Source organism: Haplochromis burtoni, unplaced genomic scaffold, assembly GCF_018398535.1.
Source record: "Haplochromis burtoni strain Fernald_Lab_line unplaced genomic scaffold, NCSU_Asbu1 Contig_106, whole genome shotgun sequence".
NCBI classification, from domain to species: domain Eukaryota; kingdom Metazoa; phylum Chordata; class Actinopteri; order Cichliformes; family Cichlidae; genus Haplochromis; species Haplochromis burtoni.
In genome coordinates this window covers 517,227-544,576 of record NW_024582467.1, presented here as the reverse complement: position 1 = coordinate 544,576, position 27,350 = coordinate 517,227, and the positions used below count along the sequence as shown (strand labels likewise).

The window sequence follows — 27,350 nt, the reverse complement described above, 5'->3', positions numbered from 1 at the left end:
TGGACAAAAATGAGAGCACTAAAGGAGAGATGAAAACAGGTAGAGTGAAGAAAAAAAACAGAAAGGACACAGAGGTCTGAATCCAAAGAGATGCACCCCGCCAGGAAATAACTTCAGAGTCAGCAGAGACCCACAGGATCATCAACACACTGTGTGCATTTCTAAAGCAACTACACACACGGCACATACCGTACATACACACACCATTTATTTCTAAGGGTTTCAGCAGGGGAATAAAGCTGTTCTTGGTCGTATTTCAGTAAAAATTCAAGATGGACACAATCAAGCTTATGTCATAAATTCATGTGACTGCTTCCCACAATAATAAATCTTGCGCAGAAACATTATAATCGGTATGTATGTACTTATTAGATGCGTAACAGACACAGTTGGTTGGTATACGTGTAGGAAAATCTGCTCCTGACTTTAGAGGAACATGTTTTGTTTCCCAAATCAAACTCTGTTGACCATTCAGCAAAGAGTATGACACAAAACTGACTCATGGAAACCAACAGTGGTCTCACAGAGATCGTAAACAGAGACTCCGGCAGCAGCACGGTGCGCCTCATGATTCCTGGTGCCTCTTCCTTTTATTAAAAAATGATTACAGTAATAGCAGCACAAATCACATCATATCTAATCTTTTCAGATCTAACTTTGTCCACTTCCGTGTATCATCCTAATTCAGATGCAGATCTCATTTTGCTTTTTGCATCACACGCTCAGTCTAAACCACTTTTATTTTTAGCTCTCAATTAGTTTACTTGTTTGTGCTCTAGCAGCCAGAAACACCACTCCATAGAAAAGCCATAATTTTATGTCTTTATCATCCATGCAAGTTTATTGGCTTTAATGGCATCTTCTAATGACTCGTCTCTAAAACTGTAAATGTTGGTTTCTGTGGCCTCAGTGTTTTTTACTGTACAATAGCATTACTCATGTGACGGCTTTCAGGCCTGTGACCAGTGCACGCTGGAATTAAATACTGTGGCTTTATTTTAAAAAACAAAAATGTGAACACCTAGAGAAAAAGTATCAGGTGTTACCACTGACTGTATAACAGTTTTCTACAGTCTTTGTGTGTTAGCAATAAACCTGAACTGTGCACCCAGGACTGCAGTTTGAATGTTGCCTACAAGACTTCTAGTTGACAGAAGAAAAAGTGACAATTATCTGTTAAGAGTCTAATTTTTACACAAAATGTTCATGTTTCCCCACACATTAACAGAAAGTAGCTGACCAGACATATGGTGTCAGTCTTAGATATTTACCATTTTTGATTCAATTTCTCATGAACTAGCTGTGTGCAGGCAGGAATTGGAACCAAGCGCAAACTCACCAAATAAAGATCAGCTTTATTTGCTAAAACGGAGGAAAAGGCAATACAAACAATACAAAACTAAACCGGGAAATTACTAAACTAATCACACGGGGAGGCGCACGAGAAAAAAAACACAGCCAAGAGGGAGGATGCAACACGGAACTGAGGGAGACGCAGACATAAATACACAGAAGGATAACGAGGGACATGGGAACACAGCTGACACTGATAATCATAACAAGACAGGGCAGGAGCAAACAACATGACGTATACTGACGGGAGACTATCAAAGTAAAACAGGAAGTACACACAGACGCAGATAGGAGGGAGTGAGAGAACACGGGAAGACCACAGACCAAACGAGCTGGGAAACCATGGGATAAAACACAAGGAGGAGAAACGAGGCATGGAAACTGACCGATACACAGAGGGAGACAGAGACACAGGGGGTAAGGACACGAGGGGAAATCTAATAAATGACATCTAAACAGAATAACCTAGGAACCCTTAGAATAAGCAGTGGACCTAAAACATAATAACAGCAAATGGCAAAAATACAGGAAAACACAAAACACCAGGTAGAAGTCCCGGGACCATGACATCAATTATCAGCTAAACAGCAAGCTATATCAATTTTTCCTGTCACTGGAAGAACTTGAAAGTGACAGATGAATGAACAGACAGCGCACCAGGTTCTACATATTTGTGACAAACATGTCTTGAGATGACAAATAAAGATTGGGGTGAGTTGTTTACATGTCTTTTCAGCTCTAATGCAGCAGAAAGCCAGGAGTAAAGACCGTCTGGAAATCCAGCAAGCTATCCATGAGTACTGATCAAATTCAAATCCAAATGTCACTGAAAATCAGCTGATTTAAACTCCACCAGAAGTCACTCCTATGAACATTCTGTCCAATTACCCAATGAGGACACTAAATTTTGCCATTACGAATGCCTAAGAAGCTAAAGGCTGAGTATGTTTGCTCTACTACCATTCCTGCTGATGAGTTCAAGTTTCTATTATGCTGTCCTCTTTTTAATTGGACTGAATTTAAAAAAAAGAGTCTTATTTGCAAAATCATTTTCATACTGCATCTTAGAGGAAATATGGCCTTTGGGATACACATGAGATAACTATTTTACTATCATACTACTTTTAAATCTGTCAACACCTTTATTAAAGTGTAACTTGCCATTTAGTGAGGGTAGCGCATTCGCAGTTTGCTGCCAATCTGAGGATGACCCATCTATCTGCTAAGAGCTCTGTTGTCAATGGAGGCAATGCACAAAGTATATGATACAACCAGTCTGTGGGCTGCTGTTGCTTGTGCTGGTCCATCAGCAAGTTAGAACATACAAAGAGATGAAGTAGAAACAAGTGTTAACCAATCAACATTTAGCAGATGCAAACGTCATCCACTTCCAGCGACACATAGATGGAATTCTGAAGCACTGAGCGTGAGCATGTCTGATGCGGATGAAAACCCTCGTTGCTTGCTTTGTGAACGGTAAGATGTACTGAGACAGACACATTCTAAGGAACATAAATTACGCTTAGAGTGAGGATCTTACCAGATCTTGTTGTTTGTTTTAGCTGACTATTGACCAAACTACAAAGATGTTCAAGTTACAAATATACCAACCACAGGAAATCACTGAATTGTAGCATATATCAATTCACAACCACAAGTAACTGACTTCACATTGTACAGTCACAAAAATGGGTTTTGTAGTAGGGCAAAATCTGTAGGTGAAAGACAGATATTATCACCTGAGGTCTTCCCTTGCATAGCGGGGGTCTTGCTGTCCTAAGTTGGATAACTGTCTCCACCAATTTTGAAACCAAATGTGACCCTGACTATGAAACCGAGGAACGTTGCATGCTCAGACAGTAAAAAACGTGTCAGTCAAAAGGTTTTCTCATCCTAAAGCACATCCAGGTTTATGTCTCTATATTCGACCAAGTCTAGGACAGCAGTCTAAGCAGATGTGCCCAGATTTCCGTCTCCCTAATGACTGAATCTAATCTTCTGGGAGGTCACCAGTTTGTTCCCAAGCCAGCTAAGATATGGAATCTCTCCAGCATTTCTACCCTGTAGCTTCCTCCAAGAAGGATACAAATTTAAAAAAAAAAAAAAGAAAGAAAGAAACTCATCAGGAAAGGATCCAGGAGGCATCCTAGTCAGATGCAACCACCTTAACTGGGTTGGTAGGTTGACCAGTAAATCAATGACCTGACCTTCATGCTCAATTCTTTCTTCACTATAACAGACGAGTATATGGTCCATAACACTGCAGATGCCACACCAATCTTTCCGTCAATCTCCCACTCTGCTGTTCCCACACTCATAAGCAAGACTTTGAGATATGAAAACAAAAATTTACAACATGTTGTATAAAATAAAATAATAGATTCAGACTATAAAGTCATCGGGTGTTTACTGAGGTCTTAAATTAAGCTGACTATAGAGTCCAACAATCATACTTCTTTTTCCAACCAGAGGAGTCACTTCCTTCTGGCCAGTTTAAGTCACTTCCCACCTTGTTCTATGGGGCAGTGTCTCCAGAGATCAGGCTGATTTCATAGCATTTTGTGGAGTTTTAATTAGTCTAACATTTTAAGATTGGAGAATCGGGGTCGGTACCTTCAGCTCTTTTTCATGTGTTGACACACTGAGCAGATTTTGAAGTGTGGCATTACAGAAGGCAGTGTCATGCCTTCATGAAGGCATGTTCATTTCTATTCAGTTTCATTAATAAAGCACCAATGTACAACAACAATCACCTCACACCCCCTTATATTGAAAGGTAAACATCCTAAATTATTACAATAACCTGATAGCAGAGACTGGCGACACTCAGAAGGAAAAAAAACTCACTTTTAATAGAAGGACAGTTAATGATGTGGAGTTGCATGTAACTAAATCAGGACTGAAAACAAGGTGACAGAGAGGAAATGATATGATTGGGCCTTATAATTTCTCTCCAATCATATGTGCCTAGCCCATATGCTTAAATGGGGTGCACATGCCTGGATCAGTGACATTCACGTTACTTGTTTTAATGTGGTTGCTGATAGATGACTGATGTTAAATTCTTCAAATGATGGAAAATTACTTGAAAATAACCTAAATTAGTCCTGTCGGATCTATAGATGGAGTATTAGTGGAGCCCACTGTTCCATTGTTATTGTGATGTCATAAATACGGACCTTCATCTCTGAGAAACTGCTACGGCCTCAGGGAGGACCACATGGGGGACATTATTCATGTAACACACCTGCCAATCCGGCTGCGCGTGCGTGTGTGCATGCGTGTGTTATGCCCTTGCGCTCTCTCATCATAGCAGGATTAACTCCCACTGGACAGATGGCAGTGTGATGCTCCTCCCTCCCACGCACGGTTTGTCATAGACACACACCAACACAAACACACACTCACAAACAAACCACAGCTCTGCACAGAACGGTGGCATCTTCAGTAGACGAGCTGTGTCATCATTACGCCACACTGCCAGAGGCTTAAACACACATAATCACACACATACACACATGGACTGAAGCCCATGTCAGCAGATGATGACTCTGATGGCAAAAAAAGCACTCTATTCTGTCTCCACTCTGCACGTCTCTCACTAAAACACTTGTGTGGTTGTTTCATCCTTGAATGGCTCCATTCTCCCAGCAGGATTTATATTTGGAACTCCCTTTGCGACTGTGACTATTTATGCATATTTGTGGCTATAATTTACTGTAAACATGATGAGTGTGTTTTAAGATATTTTTTTTAAGAATAAGACCATGATTGTTATCAAATGCATCTCCTAAGGCAATCAAAATGTTTTCTTATATTATACTTTGTGTTCTCGATAACGTTCATCCTCAGGTCAAATTCACTAAAGAGGCTTACAACAAAACAAAAAACAGAAAATCTGATGGCGGGTATAAATGCTCTGATAAATCGAGACTGGCAGGATTGAGATGTAACTGCAGTAAATATTTTGGAGTTTTCTTGAACTGAAATTCTTGCAAGCTACTGGTAGTTATAGAACATTTTTACTTTTTCTTTTGTTGTTTATTTTTTTGTGTGTGTGTGGGGGTTTTTTTTAAGTTGAATATTTCGGTACTTACCAAACTATAAAATAAAGTGTTAAACTTCAAGCCACAGTGTTCATTTTATCACTTTCAGGATATTCAAGAAAATGTAATATAACATATTTTTAATATACTTAATTTACAGAAAACAATAACTATACAGGTACGGTATTATAAACACAATAGATACTGTTATTTTAAGTGAGATGATGATACCCAATTGGGAATTTTAATCTGCAAAATATTTTTAATGCACTTAAACATCGTGTTGTTGGCATTTTTTAAGACGTTAAAATTTCTACAACTTCTCTACAATTTTATTTAAAAGGGACATTTGTTTTAGTTTTTAACAGTTAAATCCTGATCCTCATATAGAGGCGTCTTGTGTGATAATGGTTAAACTGGCCATAAATAATGTAGCTCTGCATTCTCTACACTGCAGCTCAAATAAGCCGTGCTGTTCTATTTCACAATCTACAACAATCTGGATTGGACTCAAGCTCCACAACCTCATGGCCTAAAAAAGATGTACCTAAAATACCAAGAAAAAACAAAACAAAACACAGTAATAGCCACTTGGGGTTGTTTCGAAAAGTAAGTCAATTACAACAGACTCCCATTAAAGCACAAATTAACATGGTTACAGTCTGGTAGGAAACCTTTTTTTGTTCTCTAAAGGCTCATTTCTTCCTTCCTAGTAACAGCTGATAACTGGTAGATTTTTTTTCTTTTTATGGTATTAACCAATCAGCCACTTCAGTTGTTTTAAGACATGAAACATTAACTCTTTTTACCATCAGCCTGACAGTGGGCCAATTTTACGGGCACTCTTTAACGACCGTAACTCTGTTACCGTTTGTGCTACAGAAAAACTCAAATAGTTTCAGAAAGAAGAGAAGAAAAGAGACGTGCTTTATAAGGATAGTTGTTGTATTACAATAGCACAAACCATTCAAAAGGTACTGCTCACTTAACACACAAACAGAGGAATCAGCTGGGCATAGATGTTACCATGTGTGCTTATATTTCCATAACTCCTCAACCGTTTTGGGCTAGAGAGAAAACTGAAATGGTTCAGAAAAGATGAGAATTATCTTGAAATTTTACAGCCAAAATTACAACATAGGTCCAGGCAGTCTGTCTGATACTTGGGTGAAAAAGAGTTAATAAGGATAAGGCTGCTTTTGAATGGTAGACAGTTCCTGACATGAGTAGCTTTAGCCACTAACTGTCTGCCAGGCATCACCTCAGCTAATTTTATAAACTGGAACTCTCAACCACATTTGTGGTTTTACAGCAATGACTTTTCTGCACTCAGCTGTACTGACAGACCAAGAAGGAGTCAGTACTCGAGCTACGTCATCAGTCCATGGATACACCTTGCTAGCCAAGCTAGCATTAGCTAATAACTCAAGATGATTGCTCTGATACCAATTACTACTACTACTACCACTACTACTACTACTACTACTACTACTACTACTACTACTACTACTACTACTACTAATAATAATAATAATAATAATAATAATAATAATAATAAAAATAACAATAACGTTCATAGTTTTAAAATCACAAAATAATAAGTCACATGATAGTGGCTACATTTATCTCGTTTTTTTTATCTCCCAATATAAGTAAATAGTAAATGGACTAGGTCTTTTATAGCACTTTTCTACTCTGAGCACTCAAAGCTCTTTTTACAACTAATTCATTCACTCAATCACTTTTTCTAATCTGTTCTGTCTATCTAACAGTCACACATTTACACTCCGATGGATGCATCGGAGAGCAACAAGGGGTTAGTATATTGCCCAAGGATATTTGGCACGCAGACTAGGGGGAAGCCAGGAATCGAACCACCAACCTTCCAATCAGTGGAAGACCTGCTCTACCGCCTGAGCTACAACCACCCCATGAGTCTAACACCATAAGTTAGAAACACAAAAAGCTCCTTAATAACACATTTCTACATATGGTATGTAGAATCCCTTAATTTTTCAGCTTTTCTACTGTGGTGGAGATTTATTTTCAAAGTTAGTATAGGTCAATGTTTGCTGATTAATTCATATTAAATAAAAGACTGTTTTTTGCTAAGGTACATATTTTACTTTTGCAATGGATGTGTCCTGAATCCAATTTACTCTATACAGAAGAATGAGTCATCAACTTATTAGAAGGTAAAGTATCTTCAAATAGTTAACAGTTATTTTTGGCAACAGATCCTACGTTGTTCCGACTTGGCAACAAGATTTCATGTCATGTTCAGACTGAACAAATTCCCATGATCATGATTTAAATTCTCATTTATCACTTCTATGGATTTAACTCTGTTAGGCCAAACTTCTAAACCAACAAGGGAAATGATATTCATGATATTCATACTGCTGCACACAGATGTGATGTGCAGAGCTGAACAGGGACCATAATGGATTCCAGCATCACGTAATAGGATTTTGGTGCCACTATAATATCAAAACTGCGCTCACAGTATTAGTTGACAGATTAAATCAGACATGAAGTGGAGGGTTTTAATCTAAAGCTATAATCATTTTTATAGAAATAAAAATAGCATTTTCTGCATGTATATTTTCACTAAATATAACTGCAATATTGTATTGTCATCTGATCGGCTGCTGTCTAAATTTGGAGCGAAGCATGCTGTACTTATCACACCAAGCCTGATAAACTGACTGAGTTCGCTCCATCTGGCTCAACAGCAGCAGCATTATGTTTTTTTCCCCTCCTCTCTATCAATTAGTACCATCAGCATCTCCTTTCAGACCTCCCTGTTACATCTCTGTTGGGAGATAATGGCTTGAAAATGTTTGATCAGTGTGAATTCATTTTTCACTTAACTTTCAAGAGACAAAGCAAGATTAATGCAGCAGTTTATTCTAGCAAAACCTTGGGCAAGAAGATTTACTTTGATGTGCTGCATCAGACAGTTTGCTGGTGAAACTGCCAGATGCCACTGTTACGCAGGTCTACAAGTGTTTCACCGCCTCTTCCTTCTAACCATGAGGTTAATTGAGGACAAACAGGTAACATATTTAGTTTGAAGAAATCCTTCTATTGAGAGTACTCTTTCATTGCTGCATAGTTCTCCTTTGTGATTTATGATTTACTCATACTGATTGTGCACTTGACTTAAGGAGACTCTTCAATTTGCCATTTGAACAGTGCTGAAAACATTACAAAAATAAGCATGGGTTGTTTTTCAAATGTTTCCAATAGAAAGGTTGCTGACAGGAGCTATGAAAGATGAATACACAAGCAAAGCGCTTGATTTGGACATCGTACACTCGGCTTTCATCACCGAAATTTAAGTTGTTTTCAAAACTATGGAATTATCGAATACAATGTGGTTGTTTGTTTGTAGGGCTACTTTTCTGAACTGTGTTAACGTAAGCAAGAGTTTCCTGGTGTGGATGGATGAGTCTGCTAACCTTTATTCTTATACTTTATTTGAAGTTATGGAGATATTGAGGTTTGGTGCTAAACTACAGGAAGTGCTTCCAAAGTTAACATAAGGAGGATGACGACCTCTGCATTTACTAGAAGAGACTATTTTGTAGTTCTTTAGTGATTTCTATAATGTTTCTGGGCACAGTTGTCCCCCAAAGATCAGTTTGTTCAACTAGTGTGATAACTGCACAGTTAAGCAAATCATGCACCATAGGAGTCTGTCTGTAGTGTGATCGTTACCAGTGTCTGACCAGGGATCTGCTACCTCTGTAAAAAATAATTTTGTTAATTAATTACCAAATATGTTAGAGGACAGTGTGTCAACGCTTCCCCAGCTGAGCTTCAAGAGTGCATAAAAGAGAAAGTGAGCAAGTGCAAGAGAGCAGCTAACATAAACTGATATGCAAGGCAAGGTGTACACAGTCCAGCAGGAGAGTGGGGAGGAGGGATAGTACAAGGCAAGCATGCAGTCCTGCAGCTGATGTCAACCAAGTAAATACATAAATAGCAATACCCACACCAAACAGTAGAACAGTAGATACAGGCCAACACAGAAATAAAAAGAAAGAGTATGTTTCAGTTTAACAGAAGGACACAAGGACAACTTGTGAAAGATAAGTACTTTCAGCTGTGGCTTTATTTCCCAATGGGGACTGTAACCATTTATGCCAAATGCCCTGCTTGCCCCAACCCTCCAGTTTACCCAGGCTTGGGAGAGACACTGGGAGTGCACTAGCTTGTGACGCTCAGAGGCTGGTTTGTGTCTCAAACCAGGTATCTTTTTTTAATGTAAGGCAAACATTTCTAAACCACTACACCTTAGATCCAGCACTTGTGAAAATGGATGTTAAACATAGTTTCTTTTACCTTGGAGAGCAGCTGAGCAGTATTTCCCCATTCTGCTTGGGTGCCTCTTTGAACTCAGTGTAGTAGCACCAGCTCTCCAACTATTGTGGGTTCTGTTTTGAGTCACCCTCCAGTTTACAGCCGATCTCCAGAGCAGAACAAGAATGAGTACGACATGAAGATCACAGATTCAAGACAGCAGAATGTTACTGAGAACCACAAGAAGAGCAATCTGATCAAGCTGTAGGAAATTACTAGAGGGTGGCGACTGGACCTATTAGGTTGTTAGTGAACTTTGAACTGAACTTTCAAAATAAGAGCTTAAGGATTGGCCAACAATTTTACCATGTTGACTTGGATAGATCTTTGATGAGTTCTTTCACTGTGATAGAAAGCTCTGACAGAAATAGATTACTGCAAACCAACACAAAAGAAAACACAATGTGTTTAAAGATGTTATAAAGCTTCACAAACTTAAAATATACTGGAAACTGTAGTGCTGTGAAATGTTATAAAAACCATTTCATCAAAGAAAATTGGATTTTAAAGTTAAGCGTTTTGATGGCTGATGACTTCTTTAAGTATGCTTTTGTGTGCTGTAGGTGGGGGAAAAGATGCTATCTAGTTTGTATCAAAAGAAAAACAACACGAGAGCCGAAAAAAATAAAGAGAGAAAATACCTTTTGAAAACAAAGAGTGATACTGTGAACCAATAAGACCAAACAGAACACATATGCCTTAAATCAATAGACAAGCAGAGCTGTCTCCCTATTTCTCCTTTATTGGATTTATCTATGTGGCACACTACAGTGTGTGTGTGTGTGTGTGTGTGTGTGTGTGTGTGTGTGTGTGTGTGTGTGTGTGTGTGTGTGTGTGTGTGTGTGTGATCCAACTGCAATCCAATGGCCAGTAAAGCTTTAGCTTTATAGAGCATTTTCAAAGCAGACCAGCACAGATCCCTTAAGTCTGTCCTCACTATTAGATGCAGCTGATGAAACAGTGAATTTTATTAGATAATACAACTGTTTAGAGAGAGCATTCCTGTAATACAGGTTGTTTACAAGGAAACTTATCCACAGCTTGTTCATAATACCAGGAAGCAACCTCCAGTGTCTTTCTGCTCCATTATTAGATGATTTAGAAATGCAAACTTTAACATAAAGACACATTTTCACTTTACAAATTAAAATTAGAAGTATTTTTTTAAAATATCTTTTTATATTTCCATGCAAAACCTCCAAGGCTGGAAAATGAAGATAATGTCGAAATACTGAAAACTGCAGTTCCTCAAATAGCCACTTTAAATTTCCATAGATTCCCACGTTAAAATGTTTCAATAGTTATTTTTCCATAACTGTTGAAATAAACATTTTTACACCCTGATACATTTTTCCCTATTCATAAGAACTAAACTCTTTCATTTGGATACTGGTGAGGTTTAAAGTTAGAGTCCTGGCAAGTATGTTGCTGTCTGCTAGACTTCATCTCCATAACTAACTGGATCCCTTGGAAGTATGTGACAATATGACGTCTGTGCTCCAGTCTCAGAGTGAAACTCTGGGATACTAATTATCTGTTATTTCCCACTAATTGGCAGGTGTACCCATATGCACCCATATGCTTTACAGATGCAGCATTTGCTGCACCTTACTCCAATTAGCACTCCATCCTTTAAATACTTCTGACTCCAAAAAACACATAGAACAAAATAGCTACAGTCTAAACAGTAGGTGCCATTGTGCTGGATCGGTCCATTTTTAAGGTACAATGTGTAGAATATATACACAGGGCTAATTACAGTGCATGACAATGAGGCTTGCTTCTAGTGGTCAAAGGAAGGTTTTGAAATCCATCCATCCATTTTTATTTTAGACATTAATACGAGTAGGATGGGAAGATTATAATGTTTAGAAACTTGTTGTCAAAGGTCACTCAACAGTCACATCTTGAGCAGCCTGAGTCAGTGTCGCCCAGGCATAGGCCTGTAAATGTACCCCACTCCCCCACCGCTCCAGTAACATCAAGACTTCATGGTCATTTTAATCCTTTTCTGACATCAGATGTGTATCATGAAAAGATCTTATTTTGTTCTCTCCTGTTTTCTGTCATGCATAACCTGCTACACTGGTGGATGCTTCTATCAAACATGGCTGAAGTTTCATATAATTATTTTAGGATATGTGCAAATTGATGCCAAATGTCTGAGCTCAGTGTTCAGACAATTTTTATTCTACTCTAGCTTCTGTATAAGATCAGTGAGAGAGGATATCCCTAATGTGGTTATATCACTGACTGTAAGCTATTCACCTGCCATTTAAACTTTGTTTGCAAGGGGCAGCCAAAGTTGACTAAAAGAGAGTGCGAAAGGAGCAAAGAACAGCTTGTTTCATACAGTGGATGAACTTAGGGTCAAACATAGATAAGGATTATTTTTGAACTGTCAGTCATGCAAAGCAACTCTAATTAAGCCCATACCTGCAACAGGATAAAGAGAGCCACAGTAGGCACTTTTTATCGCCACTTGGCAGTAGAATAAATGCCGTATAAAGCCTGAGATGCAGGCAATTTTTCCCCGCATGTCACTTCCCACATAGTTGTGTCCCCATTATATGTAACAACCTCCTATGCCATTAAATCACCATCTTCAGTGTGTTTATCGGTTAATGCCACCACCTTCATTTAAGACGTGCCGTGTTTAAAAGTCTCGCTTCACGGCTTCTTCCTAATGGAAAAAAAACATCCATCATTTTCATCTCTTTGCATTTCTTTCATATTTTTCATGAGTTAGGGTCTCCGTGCGATAAATCTGTCTTTCCTTGTGGTTATTTAGGTCTCCCTGTGGTCTACGGTCATTTAGGATATAGCGAGTGGGCCATTTTCATCTGTGTCTTTATTGCCTGCAAATCCCAATTTATGCTATTTGTGTTTGCTCTTTTGTTGTAAACCGTTCTCTTTGTTGGTGGTCACTTTAGCTGTCTTTTCTTTGTATCGTTTTTAACTATCTCTTTCTGGTCATTTATTATTTTCATCTATTTTCTTTTTTGCACCCTTTTGTAGTGAGCTCGTGTCTCTCTACAATCATTATTTCTTTCTTTATGGTCATGTCAGTCTCTCTGTACTCATTTGAGTCCCTTTCTTGTCTTTCAGTGACCTTTGTAGCAAGCTGATAAACATTCAAACAAGAAATGTAAACAGTCCAAACAGATGCAATCTGCTGCAGGGACCTCCTGACACCGTAAGCCTCTGCTTAGCAAGCCCTTATTAGTTGTATACTTGTAAAGTGGTCATGTAAGGGTTAAACATGCTGTAGACTGATAGCTCAGAACTATCATCAATGATACGCTTTCACTTCATTGGGCAATTTGATGGCACAGCTGTTCTACCTTTTTAATCGAGCACTCCCATCATTTCCCATTGCTTGTATATAAGAAGCACTCTGTATTAGTGAATGATATCAAGCGGATGCTAAGAAGAAAAGCTCATCCCTGCAGTTTTGTCTTGCAACATTCGTATTGATTGAGGAATCGATACTGTCCTCTAGAGAGAAAATACCAGACTGATATCCTGCCATTTCTTCATCCATACTCAACAGAGCAGGCTGCAGGTGACCGGTATGCTTGTTTCTTCAGGACCATATGAGGGGTGAATATTGCCACAGAGCAAGGAGGGAGAGGGGATCTGACCATTTAAGCTGCTCTCCAGGCAGAGAGAGGGGGATATCTGTTCCAAGTTTTTTGTTTTTTTTATGATACCTAAAGCAGTTTTTCTAAGTCAAGCATGAAACACCTCCTTTATAGAAGACTTTTAATCTAACATTTGATTAAGTTGCCTCTTTGTCACATACACAAACTCCCCAGGAAGGCTTATCAGAATAATGTTCTGTAGCTGGAAGCATGTTGCAGAGCAATTCCGGCCTAACCTGACCTAGACATCATACTAGTGTGCTTTTATAAACAGCAAACACATTGTTTTCATATAAAATGTTTCACTTTTATCATCATGCATATGTGATGTGGGGCTTCCATATTGCTATAAAAGTCAAGAGGGAATAAACCAGTTGAACAGGCAGTGGGTGGACTGACTTTTCCCCCCAGTATCTGCTCTTTGCTGTGTAATTTCCCTTCCAAGTGTCATTCTTCACTTGGCTCCACTTATTAGACGTGTCATTACGTGCAATACTAAAAGGGATTTTAATGACAAAATATGCATGTCCCATTGCCTGTACCTTTAAAAACTTTTTGCTGAACATAGATGCAGCATAAGATTAAAATAAAATAAAAAATCAGTTGCAGTCTACTACTACTACATCTTTAATGCATTAAAAGATAATGTGCTATGAAATACAGTGGTACAGATTATGTTTCTACGCCTAAAATTCTCAGAAGGGATGTTTTCATATCTATATATAATACTGAATGAGTTGTGGGGCTGGAATTTCTTTACCCTCTCTGAATCTCCACCTTTTCTCCGGTAACGGTTTCCCAATGAAACCAGACTAAGAACAATTCAGAACATGTATGAAGATGAAGAGATCAAATGATCAAGTCAGCCCGCTGAGACAGGTGTACCAGGGACCTACTCTGGTGCCAGTTCTGGGCAAGTGACACAAAAAAAAAAACATGTGGTCCGTATGAACCATATTTGAAATTATTGCATACTGTCTTTTTGCACACATGCACGCAGACACGTATGTCCCCACTCAGATGTATTATTAAACTTAACTGTTGCTGCAATCCTTTCTAGAGTACACACTAGCACTGTATTCTGTGGTTGTACCATCTTCTCCTGCCTGTGGCTGAGCAGGTGACAGTGGTTTGTACTAATTAGTGCTTCTACAAAACAATGCCTATTCTTTTCTTCTCTTCCTTTTTTTTCGGGTCAGGCTTGTGTCTTTATAAATATTTTAGCAGAACCCGTTCAGACTCTCTGGAGATGTTAATCAGAACTTAACGTCTTAAGTCAGCTTTAAGTTTTCTCAAGAAGTATGGTCGCTTCTTACTTTTTCACTTACTACTCAAACTCACTCAAAATTCAGCTTTGCAACCAAATCAAATTTGTCTCAGAAAACATCACAGGCAAGGCATCACTGAATCACTTGGTTGATGCCAGCTGTATGAGACTCGTGCCAGCAGCTCTAAAGCAGTGACCAGTCTGATTTCTGGGCTTTAAAACTTAATGTCCTCCTTTTAGAAATATGTTTACACTCATGTAGCCAACCAAACCAAACAAAGCTGTGCAGTACATTACACTCATGCATAACCATGGCTTACTATTGTAGATTACATTTAATATTCCTGTCTACCAACTTCTACCAATTTTTTACATAAAATATGAATGCATAATATCAGGGTGCTCAGTCTTTGTTTTGCTGTGGCATTAATGTACCCTCATACACTCTGACAATAGAGCCAAGTATCATCCACAGTGCTTGGGTTTAAACGCAGGTGAACATTTTACACTTAACTAATCTCACTCTTCGGGGATTAACTAATATTACAAAGAAAAGAAGATGTAGTAACCATTAGCAGAGTTTAGACCCTGCATGTTTTGGCCTTTGATCACCACAACAGTGATATGAGAAACAGTACAACAGGTACGATTTGAACTGTAAATTCACGCAAGCTGTCGACCAACTTACTTGAATCTTCCCTGACAGTGCTGGCACTGATCCCCGACCCAGCCGTGGTCACACACGCAGGTCCCGTTGATACACTTCCCTGAAAAACAGCTTTTATCACAAGACTTGGACACCGAGGAGGCTTCCGCGTGGACCACGAGATGAAGCATCATCAGTATTCCCAGGTATATTTTCAACACTTCCCGGGACCTGCTCTGTGAAGACCTGGTCCAGGTGAGCAGACGTGTCCCGCTAACAAGGACCATGATGGACGCGGGTAGACTTGTTTTTTCGGAGGCTGCAAGCTGAGAGAAAGCGAGCCGTCACGTTAGGCTGTGAGGTGATGTGTTGTCATGAGCTGAGGTGTCACTTGGCTCAAGCAGCTTACCTGTGACGCCTGTGGGAAAGGCGCAGGAAAACAGCAGTTACGCTGTCAGAACATGCCGAGCTGCAGGAGAGAAGCTGCGGGACGGGACAAAGAGGTGAAACTTTGATGGAAACTGCTCCGACGTTAAAAAGCCCGTGAACGCATTTCCTCTCGTATTCATCCACTTTCACATCGAAAGCCCCCTTACGCGCGTCCAAGCAACTCTTCCAGATAACTTCCAGTGTGCAGTTTCCAATGAATACAAGCGATCGTGACCGGATGATGCTCTCTCAGCGGGGAAAAGCTGTAATCCAGGAGATAAAATCAAACCACGGAGCTCAGACGACCGTGCGCTTCTCTCCTGCTGGATGTGTTCCCAGACAAAGACGCGCCCTCCCCTCTGCCCGGGTTTGTTCTCCTTCGAGGATGCGACAGCCGCAGCTCCCCCCGGATCGTCGCTTCTTCTGCTTCTTTCTCCTGCCTGCTGCTCTCGCTCTTCAGTCCACACAGCTGGTTTCTGACAGGGGGAAACTCCAGCACAAAGCCCCGAGCATGAGCAGTACGGCCACGCGGTTAAAGGGGCAGTTCCCTTTAAACGGCATGCAGCAGAGACAAAGCCGGTGACATTCGTCTGCAACACCGACTATCTCAGCGCGTTTCTACACCTGAAGTGCATGTTCGAGACGAACAATGAAAGAAGGAAGAATGAAGAAAGACATTTTGCGCACAGAAGAAATATTTTCCTTTTACAATAATTATCCCGATGGCATGCATACCTACACTACTTTCCTTACCTAAATCTATACAGAGATGGTGAGAGAGAGAGTTATTGTATTTCCAAGTCAAAAATAATGCACCATGTGCTGTACTGTAAGTAATCGGGTATAGGAGTTCCTTTACATTTATTTTAATTATTTTTCTTTCTTCCATTTAGAAACTTAATTCTTGTAGCTTTTTTTCAGTGTCACTGATCACTGAGATCTTTGGCTATCTGCAACTACAGCAAACTTCGCCAGTAAAACAAAAACTGCACATGTTTTGGAGGAAAACAGGGAAAACCCACCATCTTTCTGCATTTTCCTGACCGCCAGCTGTCTCCTGATATTCCCCCAGCAAATCTAGAAGAAGTGTTGTGAATGTGGACCTTTTTGGCCCTGGACATCATGCAGAATGACCTTGATATCCAGTAATTAGGCCACCAAGGATATTCATGCACACTGTATAGACCGCTAATGTATATGCTGTATGATGCTTATGTCAAAACAAAATGCATGCCTTGTAAAGGACACGTTATCACCCACAGCATTACCCAGTGAGGCTGAAAGTCTGTTATCCATATGATTGTCTTTCTATTATTTCTTGTGTCTTTGATGAAAAAAAAATAGCTAATTTTCTGGTTACTCAAAGAAGCTCTTAATTCTTTTCAGCAAAATCCAACACTGGCTGTTTAGTTTTTCAAGGCTGAGTAAATTCAACCATAATGTCAAAATCCAATTTTGTTACTCATTTTCGACAGAAGTTTTTCACGCACGCACACACTCGCGCCTTCACAGAAACTTATCATGAGAAAGGGTAACCGCGGGGAATGATCGCTAATAAAACTGCAGCCAAATGGTAATTTTTTTCTAGAACAATTGCCCCGAGACAAATTGGAGACAGCATAACAACCCCCACCGAATTCATTCTAGCAATCACTGGTACACTTTATTACTCAAATAGTTATTATCTATGTATCGTACATTTCAAAACCAGCTGGAAACAGTAAAAGATGTGTAATCCTACAGTCTGTCCTTCTATTTCAGAGATCAATCATCCACCCATTCGCTTCCATCCATCCATCCATTCGCTTCCGCTTATCCTTTTCAGGGTCGCGGGGGACGCTGGAGCCTATCCCAGCTGTCATAGGGCGAGAGGCGGGGTACACCCTGGACAGGTCGCCAGTCTCACACAGGGACAGACAACCATTCACACTCACATTCACTCGCACATTTACACCTAGTGACAATTTGGATTATCCAATTAACCTATCCCCACAAGAGAGATCAATCAGTGTTGATTTAAAGTGCAAAATATCTACAGCTGAGAAAAGATGCTTTCAAATAAGAAACTAACCTCTTTCTTTCCACCTAAGTTCTCGGTGCATTGGTTGGACACATTTGGATGCATCTGAGTCGATTCAAAGACAGATATGACAGCAACATTAAAACCGGACTGACACAACGGAGGCCTAATTCCCCAAACTGTCTGCCTGATTTATAACTCCATCTCAAGGCTTTAAAGACACAAAGATGTTCTTTAGAGCCAAGCGGTGCTTTTGAAAAACAAAGCCAAGATTTGCATCTGCGTTCCCCGAGGGCTCACAAAAACCATGCAGCAAGCCAAAAGACGATAATCCTCAAACCGAAACATCTAAAGCAAGATATTACTCTGCCACAGTGTGATGAAGAGAATAACACTGTTTCAACTTGAGATATTGGTTACAGCAGTTACATATGTGTGTAGACACCTGGTGTTTAACAAGGTGAGTCTCAACACTGCAGTGAGTTATTTGTATCCAAATTTCTTCCAAGCTACAAAAAGGCACGGACAAAATTTGCCAAAAATGCATTTATTGGCTAAATTATACTAATACATAAAAGCTACGGGTATTCTGTGTTCAGGTGTGTAATACAAAAAAGGACTCCAAATTATTACTAACTGTGCTGCTTTGTGAGTATCTTTGATCTTGAAGTTTTGGGGTTTACAGCTTATTTGCTGCAAGGTTCGATCTCACTGCCCTCACCAAAAAGCTGTTTTCAGCAGGAATATGTAACTATTTAATACAAGCTCTGATAAATCCACTGCACACTGTCCTTCCTGCACAACAAACAGTCAGGCAAAGTTAGCAGTCAGCAGATGATGGAACAGGAACATCTACAGAGCTCGTAAACGGTCATAAATTACTCTTAATAATTAGTGGAGAATATAGATTTTACCAGCAGGTTAATAAACGTCAAAAACCCTGCCTGATTAAAATTTGGCTGTAATTCAGTTCCAAGTCTTTTCAGGCATGTACAGACAGCTTCTCTCAGCTGTTTTTAGCAGAGAAGTCCCTTTGTGACCACTTATACTGTGTGCTCAGCGATTTCACCATAAACTTCTAACTTGTGCAGAGAGCAAGTGTATCAAACTGACCTGAATTTCATGTGAAAGGATCACGGCTGGTGATGAGATTCAGGTCATGCTGCAACAGCTCAGGAGTGGGTCACACCAGCACATTCTTCTTTCACCAGCTGTACCCCAGATCTTCCTCCCTTCAGCTTCACCCACGTCCCAAAAATAAAAAAAAAAACAAGTTGAAGAGTTGGTCTTCTGACACAATGAGGGAGATCCAACACAGACGCACAGAGACATAACAGCACTTACAATGAGAGCTCTAAAGATAAGACTGGCCAGAATTAAGTAGATATTTTTATGGACCTGGACGTTTTGATCATACCTCGTGCAAAGCATGGCCACCCTATGTCACCAATGTTTTGCTCACCTGCTTTTTTCAGTTAAGACAGCTAGCCAAGGTAAAGCCATACCTCCCAGGTAACGTCTTTGAGCGTGTTATTCACCTTTTCCTTACTTGCAGATTAGACTACTGCAATTCATTGTATTATGGTCTAGATCAGGCCATCATCCATCGTCTTCAAAATTCAGCTGCTTGCCTGCTAACTGGTACCAAACGGAGAGAGCATATAACCTCAGTTTTAGCTTCTTTACACTGGCTTCCTGTCTCCTACAGGATCCAATTTAAACTTTTACTTTTTGTTTTTAAGTCACTTAATGCCCGAGCCCCTCCTTACCTGTCTGAGCTCCTCTCTGCCTATGCTCCAGGTAAAACCATGAGGTCTAGCTCAAAACTAATGTTGTCCATCCCACGGACTTATCTCAAATCCCGTGGTGATAGATCCTTCTCTGTGGCAGGTCCCAGACTTTGGAATAGTCTCCCCTTAAATATTAGATCTGCACAAACACTTGAGCAATTTAAATCATTACTAAAGACACATTTCTATGCCATGGCTTTTAACACACTATGACCCAAGCATTTTGGTCTTATTTGAATTAGTTTTAGTTAGTGTTTTAATTCTTTTATTGTCCTATTATTGTTTTTTATTGTTGTTATTGTATTACATTGTTGCTTTTTAATGCCATTTTACATTGTTAAGCACTTTGTGCAGCATCAGCTGTTTGAAATGTGCAATATAAATAAATTTGACCTTGACCAATGTGATTGTGGGCTACTGTTGTTGGCTTTAGCACTAGTCTGTGTGACTTTTTTGTAGCCATAGGTTATTGTATATGACCATACAGTCTAATGTCAACATCTACATCAACAAGTATACAGCAAGCTAGCTGACCAGAGCAACAGGGGTGTCTACAACCTCCATAGTAACTGCAGGTGTAGTTTGATACACAGAAAATAGTTTCTTTACAAAACTACTCAGAACAAGAGTTAATCGTTCCCCCAAGTAGCCAAAATAAAAAAGAAAGCCGCTTTAAATTAAATAAGTCTCCCACCTGAAAGATCACCAGATTTGCTGCTCTGATTTCTTTTAGCATTCCTGAAGCAACAAAAAGAAATGTTTTCACATTAGAAATGTGACCACGGAGGAAGGTGGCACGAACACACCCGACTTTCAACCATGAACTGGAGTTCAAGCTTCATCTGTGACCACAGTTAAGTTTTGCTTTCACTCAGTGTTGCTTTGATTTTCACTTGCTGCTTTTTTAAGTTTGGGTATATCAAAGAAAATATCATAGCTTGGTTAAAAAAGATCCTTTTTATGACATTAAGTTCTTGTAACACTGATGTGACCAATTTATTTTATCAGAGGGTGATCATGATGCTTCTTGTGATGCATTACTTATGGTCCAGTATCAGCGTTCACCTGTGTAACATTAAACCACACGGGGACTGTGTAGTACAAACATTTTGCTGACTGACACCATGATGATGCTCGAACAAGACAAGGAGCAACTGTCAAAGATCAAAAAGCACACACGGACTTCAGCTATTACAAATAAGTCATTCACATAATATTACTTCTGTCTTCTTGAAAGGGTCTAAAACACACTATATGGACCTACTACCTACAGGTGCACACGCCCTAGTTTCATAGGTGAGTACTGTTACCATTACACTCACACATACTGGTGGTGGCAGGTGTCTATAAGAAAGTATAGGCCAGGAGTAAAGGCTACAACAAAAACACACATTTTACATCCTTGACTACTCACTTATAAATAAATCTCTGTTAGGTCAAAAGCTTAAATTAGCACCAATGTAACACAACCTTACATGATGACATTTACAAATATCATTAATACAAATATAACTGATGAAATATTACTTGGAAATGTAAATAGAGCAACCTCTAAGACAGTGAGCTCAGAAGAAATCGCTGAGTCTGAGAACCTTACTCGGTGCAAAAATGTCTTAAACCTAAATGATAATTACCGTAAGTTGACACATAAGACAGCTGGTGACGTTATCGCACCAGAACAGCTTGCAAACATCAATTTAGATGTTTTTCTGGAGCTTTTTTTCTTATTTCCTATGATCCCCATAAGCCATTCAGGAGCAACATTCACATGAGTGATACTTACCTCAAGAGCTGAAACTGTTTAGTTGAGGTTAGGAACAGATCCGCACACCAAGCATCCAAACTTTGGTGTTCACTGATTTAGGAAATTTTAAAATGAAGAAGAAGAAGAAAAAAAAAAAGAAGAAGATGACTCTCTGAAAAAGATAAATGAAAGCCTGCAGTGTTCAGCAAAAACACCGAGTATATCTTACAGTGTAAAAGATCCATCAGCTGCATATGATTGGGACTGATTTTATATGGGTTTGTTACTTCACACTAGGCACATTAATCAACAACATTAAATGATTTTAACAGCCTACTTTAAAAAAAAAAACCCCAAAAAAGAACATTCAAATTCATTTCTAGTGCCTTCGGGTATGTAAAGAGTACATTTGGCTTAGAAAGAACTCTTATTTGGACTTGGTTTTATCTGAGCGGAGCAGGTATTCCGGCAGCCAGCCATTTCTTGCGGAAACAGCTGTTTTATTGCAGGCTGGTTTTTCCCTTTCTACACCCCTCCTGGGACACGCAGCACTACCTCCTGCTCTTCACAGAGCACCTTGCTGCTGCTGATGCTTCTGCTGCTGACATACACTTATTTCTCTGCCCCAATTTCGCAATTCTATTGCCAGCAACAAGACCATCTGCTTTGCTTCTAAATTAGGGAGAGTATTTATCAAATGTCTTCCGATGAGAATACTGATCTGGGTTCTGCTTCGCCTCATAAGATGAGATAAATGACAAGGTCAAGAATATGGGGGTGTGCACCTTTTCCATATCAATATTCATTAACTTTCTGGCAGGACATGAAGTAGAAAATTAATTGTCACAGTGCAGTGTCAGGACTGTCAGTGTTGTAACTTTAACTAGATGCTTTCATCCCTGGTGATGTTTCTGAGTGAATAAATACAAATGAAAGTTACATGTCATCATTCTTTTAAAACACTTCTAGGCTGAAAGGCCTAATAAACGCAAACTGTCACTTCTGTGTTCAAATTTCATGGTTTTAAGCTACAAGGGACAGCGAACTGTGGTGTTAAACCTCACTGTTAGCCTGTGGGAAATTGGTTTGGCTCGTTGTTATTCCTGCTGCTTGAGTTGAATCCTATTATAGATCGTTTTTAACCTCCCCCCAAGGGCCAAAGTAGGATTATTGATTGTCTTACACAAAAAACCCACTTTGAGGGGAAAAATGAAAAAAATAAATAAACCAATATTGATTTTGACAGTTTGTTTATAATTAAACAGTGCAATAACTAAGTGGTGCGGAGGGACGGGGATGAGTAAGGATTATGCGGACATGCAGGATACAGAGAAGGTGCATTTGGTATTTGGTTTGCTGCCCATCAGCTTCCTCTCCGTGCTCATATTAATGTTTTTCACTACCAGCTGTGAGGTGTTTAATAACACAGATGTGCCTCAAAAATGGCTACAGATTGAGAGCTATTGCAGCCATTTCACCGACATAAAAAAGAAAGAAGACACACTAAAACACACACACACTGAGGTACAGCGGGAGAGTGGATAATAAAAAAGAAAGGGGAATTATATTGTCCTTGGGAAGAGATAATAAAAACGTTAGAAATGAGATTGATGTTTGGTGCCCCCTGGTGTTTAGTTGCTGCTAAGTCAGGTTACATAGAAATTTACCAACAAGATAGGGGGAAAGCAATTGTTTAATTTGGAATCAATTATTCTAAGCCCGAGGACAAGGTGAAGTCGTCAGTGCGTGATTTGAAGCTAGGATGGTGTCTCTGTGTTCAATTTCAGCCCTTCTAGCCATCACAACAGTGTAACCTTCCCTGACATTAACAAATACAGCTGGTGCACTGACCTGACACATTTCAAACATGGACTAAACATTTATTTTCTTGTGAAGTCTTCAATCATATGTTGGTTTCCTAACTTGGCACTCGGTCCTTGTGAGCTTAGAGAACCCCCAGTATAAAGATTTCAATGCTGATATATATTTTTCAACTTTCAGCAGATGTAAGCCAGACTCAGACTCAAGATTGATAGAGGAACACAAACAATATCCAGTTGAAAAGAATAAAAAAAAAATAATGATACAGAAGACACAGAAGGGCTTAACTGGAGGCTGAGTGGGGTTTTCCATCCTGCTTAGGGCCCCCAGAAGATGTGAGGAAGTCATGATTGACTCTTTGTTTAATTTCTTTGCCCTTCTTGAAAAATAAACGCATGACAAAAGACTGTGAAATCATGGATTTAGGACATCTGTGACTGAGTGTGTCAATCATTTGGAAAAGGAGAAGAGAAGACTTGCCCTGTAAATATGATATAAACACTTACCGCTCTGAAAAACAGGGTCATAAACTGTAAGAAAATGAGATTAGTTTCAACTAGTAATTGTTTAATTTCATTTCAAAATCAAATTTCTCAGTTTCTCAGAAAGATTGCTGTTTTACCAGTAAAAGTAGGTAAGTAGTGGAGAAACTGACTTGTACGACTACAGGAAGGGAAGAACAACTCAGAAAGAGATGTAAACATCTTTATTCAATTTTCTTAGATGTCAGCGTTTTCGTGTTTCTGAAAGTAGGAGTGGCGGGCAGAGTCTTCGGCTATCAGGCTCCAATAAGACTTATAAAACTATCTTAAAACTTTCCTTTTAGATAAACCTATACAATATTGGCATGTTTTATTATTTTTAATGAATTTATTATTTATCATTCAGCTCCCAGCCTCCAGGAACCACAGCTGGATAAGCAGTTAGGGAAAGGATGGATGAACTGTTATTGGAGATGTGAAGTTTTATATGTCAAATTCAATAAAAACAAATTAGTAACAGTTCCTACAATTATTCAGATCAGTTTTCCATCTTTCTAGAGTCTACAGTTTCTCCTCTCTCCTGTTGGGAACTTCCTCTCTGATCCATAAAAAGAATTTTCCTTTCATTCCTGCAGCCACTTAAAGTGGAAAAATGTTCAGGACAGTTATTTTCCTGTAGCCATGGGGATGTTACTGTCCTAGTGTGACCATAGTTACAGTTGTGATGAAGAGCCTATCCACTGTTGCCAAGTCATGCTCGTTTGATTTAGATCCGGCCGAGTGAGAGGGGAAAGAGGGCAGGACGTGGCCGGAGTCCAGGGGATTTCCTGTGCGTGTGATTGATTCCTATCTGCAGAGCTCAGAGACACATTGGCTGATGTGCTAATGAGAAAACAAGTTGGAGAAGTCTTCGACAGAAATACATTGTTCCTTTTAAACAATGATGGAAAACCACAGAAAAGAAGAATATTAGATTCACTGCTGCAACCACCAACCACAGTCGTTCCTCTCTGCAGCAGCTGAAAGAGTCATAAAAGGAAGCTTCATACCCTTTTCTACAATTGGAAGACAAAATTGTGTTTTCACATCTATAACAATATAGACTGAGCTTCCACCAAATGCTCGCTAGACACAGCAAATAACATCTTTCTGCAGCAGTTGAACTGCTGACATTCCCACATATTTGCTTTCAGTTGTATGTCTTTATACACTCAAAGCATCCAAAGTATCTGGATGATGATTGATTTCCCTCAAAGAAATATTTAAAGCTTATAGTTGTTTTATATCTTCAAAGGTTTGTCAGGTCCTCATCACTTTGCTAATAATCCATATCTGTTGATCCTTATGTATCATCCCTCTCTCTACATGTAGTAATATTTGACCTTATAATTCTTATTAATGGTTCCTTAGTTTCTGGACTTTTTTGTTTCCTTTGTTAAAAATTAAACAAACCACAAGGCCAGATTCCAATATAATATCCACGTGTTTGGCCTTGTTGTGGCTCCATCCCCTTTTTTTTTCTTTTTTTTTTTGACTTTTTGCAGTAAAGCTGCCTTAACATTAGCACTGAATGGAATCAAATGTTACATTAGCTAATGTTAAGCCAACATTAAGCTAACACAGCTACTGGTAACATGAGTAACAATGCACTTCTTTTAGATCAGAGGTGTCAAACTCATTTTAAACTGACACACACACATAGCCTTATTTTATCTTAAACTATTTGCTAATATTCTACATTTACTGTAAGAAAGTGTAACATTTAATAAAATGTACAAACCAGAGGATTAAAAACCTAAGATGGCTTAAAAATGTTTCCCTGCCTGTATGCAAGTATGGTTCCACCTCTGTGTGTTTCTTGAAATCATTAGGTCAGTATATTATGAGTATATGAAAAAGTCTTATTTCTCAGTCATCTTGTAATTTTCTAGGACATTGAAAAAAATCATGATAGTAATACGCTAGTTCTTGTATTTCTGTCACAGAAATGGCCATGGTAAGAGGCTGTAAGAGAATTAAACTGGGACAGACAGTGTAGAGTAATATACTTTCTCTGTCCTCTCTCAGAAGCAGTGCAGTTTATCATTTTTGCAGCTGGTGGGAGGTGCCTGAAACTTGAAATTACAAACAATCGACAACAGAGGTCAGTGATGTTCAAGGTTTAAGCATAACAGATCACTTTCACCCTGCTCATCTGAGTGTTTCTCAATATCCACCTTTTTTCAGTCAATCTGCACCAACTGTATATTAATGTTCACTTTTGCATAACATGGCCTAAATGAGGCAAGTAAACTAGCCTCTAACACACTTGTGTTCTGCAGATTGTAAAGATATTTTGGAGTCTTCTCAAACTTCCTCATATTTGAGATAAAGAGATGAAGACACATCACAAAAAAAGGTTCTCTGTTTTTGTAACTGTTGTTGCACAAGTATTCAACAAAAGTGAACTTAAAGACAGAGACCAGCTGTTTGAAAACAGGTCAACTCTGTCAAATTGTTTTTTTTTGTCTAACACATTAAACAAAGCCAGTGAAAGCCTACATATTTGTCCTACATATTTGCTAATAGATAACAGAACATGTTCACTCTCTATTAAAAACGGATACCAGTCTGATATTTTGTCAGTGTTTTCAGCTGCTCCAGTGTTGAAAACACTAAATGCTATCTGCACATAAATGCATCCTTCCCTTGTGTAAAATGTGAATCACTCTTGGTGTTGTACTGAGCCTGTCAGGCATGTGTGCTCCTGCACTAAGACAGATCCCCGTGCATGCGGTCACCTTGTAGTTTCTGCTGTTAAATGAAGCAGACGCCTGACTCTTCTTCTACAATTATTCCAAATAAAACTAAGCTTACACATAAATCACATTTGTCATCTGTGCCTCGGGAGAAACAGACTGCAGGTTCTGTGTCAAATATATAAAGCATTTGTCTGTATATATGAGAAGGTAGAAAATCTCATTCCTCTGTGTCACATGCTGTGTCTGGCTCCTTGCAAACACACCGCTTCATTTTTACCCTGGAAGGAATTCAAACAACGATGGTACAGTTTTAAAGACTATGGAAACTATGAAGACTCATGACACGATTTTGCAAAACTAATTAGAGTCCTGCTAGAGCCCTGGCAAACATTCATATCTTGCAATGCAGTCTTGCAGGTGCAAAGTAGGCAATTACTCACAATCTGTGCATTGCATCCTTGGTAAACCAAAACTGAAAACTGAAATGTTGCTTAATGCTGTGAAAGCCACTTGAGGCTGCAGATGTTTTAGGTTATATTTTTCTTCAGTGCTGCACACATCATGTTGCTGATAAGTAACATGGCTTTCAGTCACCTCTTTTAAATTCCACACATGCCTCACATATCCCTACATTCATCCCCCTAAGGTCCCATCCTTTTATGGCCTTGGCAAGTGGCCTTTATTGAGTGAATGAATGTTCATAATTCTGCACCTGGACATGCAGCAAAATGAGTGGAGACATGCTGCTAGGCGTCCACATTTCAGTATTAAACACTCTTGTTTTTCTGCACACACACCTGTTTTTTTCTGCATTAATAAAACAGCTTTACACACACGCCTATTACTGTGTAAACCTGCACTGGCTTCTTTATACAGCCCTAGCCTTGCTCAAGGGCACCTTGGTGAATTGTTCAGGCTTTTATTTCTCTGCCTTCATATTCATCCAACCTTCCCCCCCAGCCCCGCTGCTCCTAAACACCGCCCCAGTCTTGGTTGCGT

General features: G+C 39.3%; 1 protein-coding gene across 3 annotated transcripts in view; it reads right to left on the bottom strand.

Moving 5' to 3' along the window:
• The window catches only part of atrnl1a (attractin-like 1a), a 312,323-nt gene extending 295,986 nt beyond the window's left edge, over positions 1 to 16,337 (bottom strand). For 2 of the 3 annotated variants that reach the window (XM_005935428.3, XM_005935430.3), the window contains exons 1-2: positions 15,734 to 16,336; positions 15,367 to 15,650 (exon numbers count right to left, since the gene is read on the bottom strand). In XM_005935428.3, the coding sequence (XP_005935490.1) occupies positions 15,367 to 15,611 (245 nt within the window). In that variant the 5' untranslated portion in view covers positions 15,612 to 15,650; positions 15,734 to 16,336. Of the gene's footprint in view, positions 1 to 15,366; positions 15,651 to 15,733 lie in introns of all 3 variants that reach the window. The other variant, XM_005935431.3, reaches the window with a different exon arrangement.
• Between the last annotated feature and the right edge of the window lie 11,013 nt (positions 16,338 to 27,350).